The sequence below is a fragment of the Oncorhynchus masou genome, unplaced genomic scaffold (assembly GCF_036934945.1).
Source record: "Oncorhynchus masou masou isolate Uvic2021 unplaced genomic scaffold, UVic_Omas_1.1 unplaced_scaffold_751, whole genome shotgun sequence".
NCBI classification, from domain to species: domain Eukaryota; kingdom Metazoa; phylum Chordata; class Actinopteri; order Salmoniformes; family Salmonidae; genus Oncorhynchus; species Oncorhynchus masou.
Genome location: NW_027013971.1, coordinates 364,620 through 375,393, shown reverse-complemented (window position 1 = coordinate 375,393; position 10,774 = coordinate 364,620). Strand labels below are relative to the sequence as shown.

The window sequence follows — 10,774 nt, the reverse complement described above, 5'->3', positions numbered from 1 at the left end:
TGGCCCAACACTCTGATCACTAGGCTACCTGCTGGTTACTGACCCAACACTCTGACCACTAGGCTACCTGCTGGTTACTGACCCAACACTCTGACCACTAGGCTACCTGCTGGTTACTGGCCCAACATTCTGACCACTAGGCTACCTGCTGGTTACTGACCCAACACTCTGACCACTAGGCTACCTGCTGGTTACTGACCCAACACTCTGACCACTAGGCTACCTGCTGGTTACTGACCCAACACTCTGACCACTAGGCTACCTGCTGGTTACTGGCCCAACATTCTGACCACTAGGCTACCTGCTGGTTACTGACCCAACACTCTGACCACTAGGCTACCTGCTGGTTACTGACCCAACACTCTGACCACTAGGCTACCTGCTGGTTACTGACCCAACACTCTGACCACTAGGCTACCTGCTGGTTACTGACCCAACACTCTGACCACTAGGCTACCTGCTGGTTACTGGCCCAACACTCTGACCACTAGGCTACCTGCTGGTTACTGGCCCAACACTCTGACCACTAGGCTACCTGCTGGTTACTGGCCCAACGCTCTAACCACTAGGCTACCTGCTGGTTACTGACCCAACACTGACCACTAGGCTACCTGCTGGTTACTGACCCAACACTGACCACTAGGCTACCTGCTGGTTACTGACCCAACACTCTGACCACTAGGCTACCTGCTGGTTACTGGCCCAACACTCTAACCACTAGGCTACCTGCTACCCTACATAGAAGATCATAGGAAATCCCAGAACATAGTGTCTATAATACTGTAATAAGCTCAAATAGTTGCTGTCACAAATCCAATGGTCATTGACTAGTTTATTAATTTCCCACTAAAGCAAACCATTTCCGTACTTACTGTATTCATATTAAATTAAAGTTTGTTCAGGTTTTTGATTTACGTCAATAAAACGCAAGAATATAACTGATTTGTTAAATAGTTGTGTCCTACTTGTTGTCCTGATCAGAAAATGGTAAAAATCACTTCATTGTGTGGCTAAATATAAGGTCTGCAGATGCGTTGGGACTGATGAGGCTAAACCTCCCTTTTTTTGGGGGGGGGGGGGGGTTAATTTCAGCCGATAGTTTTGCTCGCAATCCAGAAGTTGCCCTTTTTAAAATAAAATAATATTCTTGTTTACATCATCCATTTCGTATGATATGTCCTACAATTTTTTTGTTTTGTGTTTTACGAATCCAATTTGTGTTTTTAAGCTCCTGGAGTGCGTCTTTAATAAGGAAGGGCGCAGGTGAACGGTCTGTCTTAACTGTCCTACGCCCTTACCTGACCAGTTTAGGTGAACGGTCTGTCTTAACTGTCCTACGCCCTTACCTGACCAGTTCAGGTGAACGGTCTGTCTTAACTGTCCTACGCCCTTACCTGACCAGTTTAGGTGAACGGTCTGTCTTAACTGTCCTACGCCCTTACCTGACCAGTTTAGGTGAACGGTCTGTCTTAACTGTCCTACGCCCTTACCTGACCAGTTCAGGTGAACGGTCTGTCTTAACTGTCCTACGCCCTTACCTGACCAGTTTAGGTGAACGGTCTGTCTTAACTGTCCTACGCCCTTACCTGACCAGTTCAGGTGAACGGTCTGTCTTAACTGTCCTACGCCCTTACCTGACCAGTTTAGGTGAACGGTCTGTCTTAACTGTCCTACGCCCTTACCTGACCAGTTTAGTCACCGCGCTAGCTGGCTACTGAAGGATATCACCTTACTACTCGCCTCACTTATGTTTTTATCTTTTTGTAGCAAAACTGGCGAAAACCCCGTGGTATCGACAACCGGGTGCGGCGGCGCTTCAAAGGCCAGATGCTGATGCCCAACATCGGCTACGGCAGCAACAAGAAGACCAAACACATGCTGCCCTCCGGCTTCAGGAAGTTCCTGGTGCACAACATCAGAGAGCTGGAGGTCCTCATGATGAGCAACAAGTATGTTCCCATATTTATTTCTTCCTTTCTCTGAACGTGTACACTTGCGCTCTCCCCCCGTCACGGCTTTAAAAGCATTGGATTGGTGTACGCATTGACTGGATGAGCTTTTCAGCATTGTTAAATCCGTGACAAGAAGGGTTCAGAAATGGAATCCCACCTGTGATCATTCAGCGGGGCTGCGTTCAGCTCAGCGGGGCTGCGTTCAGCTCAGCGGGGCTGCGTTCAGCTCAGCGGGGCTGCGTTCAGCTCAGCGGGGCTGCGTTCAGCTCAGCGGGGCTGCGTTCAGCTCAGCGGGGCTGCGTTCAGCAGGGCACCACGTTTGTGGAACATTCACCTTAGAAAATATGTTATACAACTCCATATAATAGACATGTATAATAAGGAGTCCTGTTGGCTTTATTCATGACAGTTCATGAACAACGTTTGGGTTGCCTACTGAACGTAGCCCAGGGGTAGAAAGTAGACTGATGGTTCAGCATGTGGTGCAATGTTATGGTTTGGTTTGTCTTAAGTCTTGTGAATCTTTTTCTTAGAATCCTATTCATTAATTTTGAGGTGTTCATTCAAGTGCAATATTTCATTTTGGCTTATGTTTGTGTCCTAGCCTGGTTAAAAACAGCCGGATCTCACAGTAGCTCACATTCTGAAATGAAATAGGGGGGTCGCGGTCTGTCTGCTTGACCAGGCTATGTGGATTAACCCTTGTGCATGTGTGTCCTGTAGATGTCCTGCATATAATGACTTATAAATCTAGTTAAGTCTAATTCCATTTGAATTACGTTAAAAACAGCCGGATCTCACAGTAGCTCACATTCTGAAATGAAATAGGGGGGTCGCGGTCTGTCTGCTTGACCAGGCTATGTGGATTAACCCTTGTGCATGTGTGTCCTGTAGATGTCCTGCATATAATGACTTATAAATCTAGTTAAGTCTAATTCCATTTGAATTACATAAGCATTGAGGAATTAGAATTTCGTGGTTTACTTCCTGAATTGAAATTTAATCGACCCCTAACCCTGATGACATCCAGTTGTTTCCGGAGAAATGAAATCTCCCCTTTTTTGCCCTCTTGTGTCTTGTTACTATAACCATCTCCCTACCCCCTCCCCAGGACCCATGCTGCAGAGATAGCCCACAACGTGTCGTCTAAGAACAGGAAGTTGATTGTGGAGAGGGCAGCTCAGCTGGCCATCAAGATCACCAACCCCAACGCCAGGCTACGCAGCGAGGAACACGAGTGATCTGGGACCACGACTCTTCGTCTTTCAATAAATTATCTATAAACCTGTCAATACTATTTACTGTATGTGCCTGTCATCATATGGTTTGATTATATTAGGGTGGGGGGTCATAATGCTTTATAATGGCCTTAGGGAGGGTGGGGGGGTCATAATGCTTTATAATGGCCTTAGGGTGGGTGGGGGGTCATAATGCTTTATAATGGCCTTAGGGAGGGTGGGGGGGGTCATAATGCTTTATAATGGCCTTAGGGTGGGTGGGGGGGGGGTCATAATGCTTTATAATGGCCTTAGGGTGGGGGTGGGGGGGTCATAATGCTTTATAATGGCCTTAGGGTGGGGGTGGGGGGGTCATAATGCTTTATAATGGCGTTAGGGGGGGGTGTCATAATGCTTTATAATGGCCTTAGGGTGGGGGTGGGGGTCATAATGCTTTATAATGGCCTTAGGGTGGGGGTGGGGGTCATAATGCTTTATAATGGCCTTGGGGGGGGGGGTGTCATAATGCTTTATAATGGCCTTAGGGTGGGGGGGGGGGGGTCATAATGCTTTATAATGGCCTTGGGGGGGTCATAATGCTTTATAATGGCCTTGGGGGGGGGTCATAATGCTTTATAATGGCCTTAGGGTGGGGGGGTCATAATGCTTTATAATGGCCTGTGGGGGGGGGGTCATAATGCTTTATAATGGCCTTAGGGTGGGGGGGGGTCATAATGCTTTATAATGGCCTTGGGGGGGGGTCATAATGCTTTATAATGGCCTTGGGGGGGGGGGTGTCATAATGCTTTATAATGGCCTTAGGGTGGGGGTGGGGGTCATAATGCTTTATAATGGCCTTGGGGGGGGTCATAATGCTTTATAATGGCCTTGGGGGGGGGGGTCATAATGCTTTATAATGGCCTTAGGGTGGGGGGGTCATAATGCTTTATAATGGCCTTAGGGGGGGGTCATAATGCTTTATAATGGCCTTAGGGTGGGGGGTCATAATGCTTTATAATGGCCTTAGGGTGGGGGGGGGGGGTCATAATGCATTATAATGGCCTTAGGGTGGGGGGGGTCATAATGCTTTATAATGGCTTTAGTGTGATATATTAGGGTGGGGGGGTCATAATGCATTATAATGGCTTTAGTGTGATATATTAGGGTGGGGGGGTCATAATGCTTTATAATGGCCTTAGGGTGGGGGGGGTCATAATGCTTTATAATGGCCTTAGGGTGGGGGGGTCATAATGCTTTATAATGGCCTTAGGGTGGGGGGGGGTCATAATGCTTTATGATGGCTTTAGGGTGGGGGGGTCATAATGCTTTATAATGGCCTTAGGGTGGGGGGGTCATAATGCATTATAATGGCCTTAGGGTGGGGGGGTCATAATGCTTTATAATGGCCTTAGGGTGGGGGGTCATAATGCTTTATAATGGCCTTAGGGTGGAGGGGGGGGTCATAATGCATTATAATGGCCTTAGGGTGGGGGGTCATAATGCTTTATAATGGCTTTAGGGTGGGGGGGTCATAATGCTTTATAATGGCTTTAGGGTGGGGGGGGTCATAATGCTTTATAATGGCTTTAGGGTGGGGGGGTCATAATGCATTATAATGGCTTTAGGGGTGGGGGGTCATAATGCTTCATAATGGCCTTAGGGTGGGGGGTCATAATGCATTATAATGGCTTTAGGGTGGGGGGGGGGTCATAATGCATTATAATGGCCTTAGGGTGGGGGGTCATAATGCATTATAATGGCTTTCGTGTGATAGGGTGGGGGGTCATAATGCATTATAATGGCCTTAGGGTGGGGGGTCATAATGCTTTATAATGGCTTTAGTGTGATAGGGTGGGGGGGGGGTCATAATGCTTTATAATGGCTTTAGGGTGGGGGGGTCATAATGCATTATAATGGCTTTAGGGTGGGGGGTCATAATGCTTTATAATGGCCTTAGGGTGGGGGGGTCATAATGCATTATAATGGCTTTAGGGTGGGGGGGGGGTCATAATGCATTATAATGGCCTTAGGGTGGGGGGTCATAATGCATTATAATGGCTTTCGTGTGATAGGGTGGGGGGTCATAATGCATTATAATGGCCTTAGGGTGGGGGGGTCATAATGCTTTATAATGGCTTTAGTGTGATAGGGTGGGGGGTCATAATGCATTATAATGGCCTTAGGGTGGGGGGGGGGGTCATAATGCATTATAATGGCCTTAGGGTGGGGGGGGAGTCATAATGCATTATAATGGCTTTAGGGTGATATATTATTGGGTGGGGGGTCATAATGCATTTAGTGTGATATATTAGGAGGGTCTTAATGCATTATGTCGGCTTTAGGGTTTATTTTTTATTTATTTAACCTCTATTTAACTAGGCAAGTCGGTTAAGAACAAATTCTTATTTTCAATGATGGCCTAGGAACAGTGGGTTAACTGCCTGTTCAGGGGCAGAACGACAGAGTTGTACCTTGTCAGCTCGGGAGTTTGAACTCGCAACCTTCCGGTTACTGGTGTGATATATTAGGGGGTCTTAATGCATTATGACGGCTTTAAGGCTGGGATCATCAACTAGATTCAGCTGCAGGCCAATTACAAAAAAAAAAATACAAAGTATGTTGTTCAGATGGTTGGGGGGCCGGGAACATAATCCCAAAAATAATTAGCAGACTGCAAATTGACCTCAAGAAGTCCTAACAGATATATTTTAAACTTTGCCTACGTTTATATATAATCTTGTGTTTCTCTCTGCGTGGGAATACTTGGAACCGGTTTACAAAATTAATGTCCCGACAATAAATGCAAAATAAAGCCACTCGTGGGACGCCAGTTGGGGAACCCTGCTTCAGTATTACAACCTTAGTCTGAAATGGATCACAAAAATAAATCTATGACTAAGTGAAAACAGGTTTAAGACGTTTTTGCGAATGTATTGAAAAGAAACAGACCATTTGCTTTGTAGAAATTGAGCTCCGGGTGATCCTGTTTTCCATTGATCATCCTTGAGATGTTTCTACAACTTGATTGTCGGTCTACTTGTGGTAATTAAATGGACATGATTTGGAAAGGCAACACATCTGCCTATATAAAGGTCCCACAGTTGACAGTGGAAAAACCAAGCCACAAGGTCCACGGAGTTGTCCGTGAGAAACGGGATTGTGTCACGAGACAGATCTGGAGAACGGCACCAAAACATTTGCTGCATTGATCGTCCCCCAAGAACAGTGGGGACTTCAATAAATAAACTTTGGAACCACCAAGACTTCCTAGTGCCGTCCGCCCGTCCGAACTGAGCAATTCGGGGGGGGGCCTTGGTCAGGGAGATGACTAAGGACCTGATGGACCAAAATATAGAGATCCTTGATGAAAATCTGCTCCGGAGCGCTCAGGGCCTCCGACTGGGGCAAAGGTTCACCTTCCAACAGGACAACGCAGGAGAGGCTTCGGTACAAGTGTCTGAATGTCCCTGAGTGGCCCAGTCAGAGCCCGGACTTGAACCTGATCGAACATCTCTGGAGAGATCTGAAAATGGCTGTGCAGTGACGCTCCCCATCCAACTTGACAGAGCTTGAGAGGATCTGCAGAGAAGAATGGGAAAAACTCCCCAAATAGAGGTGTGTCAAGCTTGTAGCGTCATACCTAAGACGACTCGAGGCTGTAATTGCTGCCGAAGGTGCTTCAACAAAGTACTGAGTAAAGGGTCTGAATACTTATGTAAATGTGATATTTAAGATTATTTTGAATCGTTTTGTAAAAATGAATTTAAAAAAAAAAAAAAAAACGTTTTGCGTTGTCATTATGTGCTATTGTGATGTCATTATGGGGTATTGTGATGTCATTATGGGGTATTGTGTGGAGATTGATGAGGGAAAAACTATTTAATCCATTTTAGAATAAGGCTGTAAGGTAACAACATGTGGAAAAAGTCAAGGGGTCTGAATACTTTCCAGAATGCCCTGTATATTAGTAGGGGGCTGTAATGCATTATGCAAGTCTTACATGTTACACACTAGACGATGCACAGTTAAATGAACAAAACGTTTGTTTATTTGCAATGTATTCACGGAGAATACTGTATCAATATCACAGCCCTACCAAAATGGCACTGAATACCACTGGCCTTAAAGTCCTTGATCAGAAGGCACGTTTTCATCTCAACGTTGATTAAGGCAGATGAATAATTGCCATTGATTAGGCCCTACGACATCCCGACTAGCCAATAAGGCACGTTTTCAACTCAACTTTCAAGGCAGAATATAAATAATTTCAGTGGCAGTGAATACGGCCTATGACAGTCATACAATTTTGCATCTAGCCAAAAATGCTGGGCATTGGCTTCGGTTTCTGTTCTATTTTAAAGAATAACTTCAAATTATCCTGGGAGGGTGTCCCCTCCTGTCGTTTGGTTCTAACTGGTGTCCATGCTTTCCACTGTGCTGGAGCGTGTGTCTCCCTGAATGCTCTCTAAGATGGAGGCCATCTCTGCGTTGGTGCGTATCTGGTTGGCAAAGTCGGCCATGGCAGGACTCTTCTCCACCTCGCTGATAGAGAGCAAGGCTGCCACGGCCCTCATCGCTGAACGACGCAGCTCCTCCTGCTTCTCAAACTCCTGCTTCACTGACCCCGCCTTCACCTGGGACGACGATAGAAGAAGCAAATGTTATGTAAGCGCTGTCATCTTTTATTGGCAACGTTAACGTAAATACAGTGAGCTCAAAGTATTGTGCTATTTTGGAGTCACTTTAAAAAAAAGAAATGTAAATAAGAATATAATGTTTCTAAACACTTCTACATTCATGTGGATGCTACAATGGTTACGGATAACCCTGAATTAATCGTGAATAATGATGAGTGAGAAAGTTACAGACAAATATTGTACCCCCGAGACATGCTAACCACTTACCATTACAATAACTGGGGAGGTTGCCAGACCTTATAGGTAATTTTATGTGTGGTGTACAGAGATGAGGTAGTCATTTAAATATCATGTTAAACACTATTGCACACAGAGCTATGTGTACACAGCACTAAACTAACAGGTTAAATGAACTAACGGGTTGTAACTACAGTATGTGTTTGCAGCTCTAAACTTACAGGTTGTAACTATGTGTTTGCAGCTCTAAACTTACAGGTTAAATTCATTAACGGGTTGTAACTACAGTATGTGTTCACAGCTCTAAACTAACAGGTTAAATTAACTAATGGGTTGTAACTATGTGTTCACAGCTCTAAATTAACTAACGGGTTGTAACTATGTGTTCACAGCTCTAAACTAACAGGTTAAATGAACTAACAGGTTGTAACTATGTGTTCACAGCTCTAAACTAACAGGTTAAATTAACTAATGGGTTGTAACTATGTGTTCACAGCTCTAAACTAACAGGTTAAATTAACTAACGGGTTGTAACTATGTGTTCACAGCTCTAAACTAACAGGTTAAATTAACTAACGGGTTGTAACTATGTGTTCACAGCTCTAAACTAACAGGTTAAATTAACTAATGGGTTGTAACTATGTGTTCACAGCTCTAAACTAACAGGTTAAATTAACTAATGGGTTGTAACTATGTGTTCACAGCTCTAAACTAACAGGTTAAATTAACTAACGGGTTGTAACTATGTGTTCACAGCTCTAAACTAACAGGTTAAATGAACTAACAGGTTGTAACTATGTGTTCACAGCTCTAAACTAACAGGTTAAATAAACTAACGAGTTGTAACTACAGTATGTGTTCACAGCTCTAAACTAACAGGTTAAATTAACTAACGGGTTGTAACTATGTGTTCACAGCTATAAACTAACAGGTTAAATTAACTAACGGGTTGTAACTACAGTATGTGTTCACAGCTCTAAACTAACAGGTTGTAACTATGTGTTCACAGCACTAAACTAACAGGTTGTAACTATATGTTCACAGCACTAAACTAACAGGTTAAATTAACTAACAGGTTGTAACTATGTGTTCACAGCACTAAACTAACAGGTTAAATTAACTAACAGGTTGTAACTATGTGTTCACAGCACTAAACTAACAGGTTAAATTAACTAACAGGTTGTAACTGTGTTCACAGCTCTAAACTAACAGGTTAAATGAACTAACGGGTTGTAACTATGTGTTCGCAGCTCTAAACTAACAGGTTAAATTAACTAACGGGTTGTAACTATGTGTTCACAGCTCTAAACTAACAGGTTAAATTAACTAACGGGTTGTAACTATGTGTTCACAGCTCTAAACTAACAGGTTAAATTAACTAACGGGTTGTAACTATGTGTTCACAGCACTAAACTAACAGGTTAAATTAACTAACGGGTTGTTACTATGTGTTCACAGCACTAAACTAACAGGTTAAATTAACTAACGGGTTGTAGCTATGTGTTCACAGCACTAAACTAACAGGTTAAATTAACTAACGGGTTGTAACTATGTGTTCACAGCACTAAACTAACAGGTTAAATTAACTAACGGGTTGTAGCTATGTGTTCACAGCACTAAACTAACAGGTTAAATTAACTAACGGGTTGTAACTATGTGTTCACAGCACTAAACTAACAGGTTAAATTAACTAACGGGTTGTAGCTATGTGTTCACAGCACTAAACTAACAGGTTAAATGAACTAACGAGTTGTAACTGCAGTATGTGTTCACAGCTCTAAACTAACCGGTTAAACTAACTAACGGGTTGTAATTATGTGTTCACAGCTCTAAACTAACAGGTTAAATTAACTAACAGGTTGTAACTATGTGTTCACAGCACTAAACTAACGGGTTGTAACTATGTGTTCACAGCACTAAACTAACGGGTTGTAACTATGTGTTCACAGCACTAAACTATCAGGTTAAATGAACTAACAGGTTAAATGAACTAACAGGTTAAATGAACTAACGGGTTGTAGCTACGTGTTCATAGCTCTAAACTAACAGGTTAAATTAACTAATGGGTTGTAACTATGTGTTCACAGCTCTAAACTAACAGGTTAAATTAACTAACGGGTTGTAACTATGTGTTTGCAGCACTAAACTAACAGGTTAAATGAACTAACGGGTTGTAACTATGTGTTCACAGCTTTAAACTAACAGGTTAAATGAACTAACGGGTTGTAACTATGTGTTCACAGCACTAAACTAACAGGTTAAATTAACTAACGGGTTGTAACTATGTGTTCACAGCACTAAACTAACAGGTTAAATTAACTAACGGGTTGTAACTATGTGTTCACAGCACTAAACTAACAGGTTAAATTAACTAACAGGTTGTAACTATGTGTTCACAGCTCTAAACTAACAGGTTAAATGAACTAACGAGTTGTAACTACAGTATGTGTTCACAGCTCTAAACTAACAGGTTAAATTAACTAACGGGTTGTAACTATGTGTTCACAGCTATAAACTAACAGGTTAAATTAACTAACGGGTTGTAACTACAGTATGTGTTCACAGCACTAAACTAACAGGTTGTAACTATATGTTCACAGCACTAAACTAACAGGTTAAATTAACTAACAGGTTGTAACTATGTGTTCACAGCACTAAACTAACAGGTTAAATTAACTAACAGGTTGTAACTATGTGTTCACAGCACTAAACTAACAGGTTAAATTAACTA

General features: G+C 43.1%; 2 protein-coding genes across 2 annotated transcripts in view; one reads left to right on the top strand and one right to left on the bottom strand.

Moving 5' to 3' along the window:
- Positions 1 to 1,767: 1,767 nt before the first annotated feature.
- On the top strand, positions 1,768 to 3,249 carry LOC135537328 (large ribosomal subunit protein eL32-like; the record flags this gene model as incomplete). The annotated part of the gene is made up of 2 exons (XM_064963529.1): positions 1,768 to 1,949; positions 3,064 to 3,249. Coding segments are annotated over 2 exons (312 nt in total), but the record flags the coding sequence as incomplete, so codon positions are not given.
- A 3,968-nt stretch (positions 3,250 to 7,217) lies between these two features.
- The window catches only part of LOC135537329 (cullin-associated NEDD8-dissociated protein 1-like), a 46,980-nt gene continuing 43,423 nt past the window's right edge, over positions 7,218 to 10,774 (bottom strand). Inside the window, 1 exon segment of the mRNA XM_064963530.1 lies at positions 7,218 to 7,803. Within this exon segment, the coding sequence (XP_064819602.1) occupies positions 7,579 to 7,803 (225 nt within the window). The 3' untranslated portion in view covers positions 7,218 to 7,578.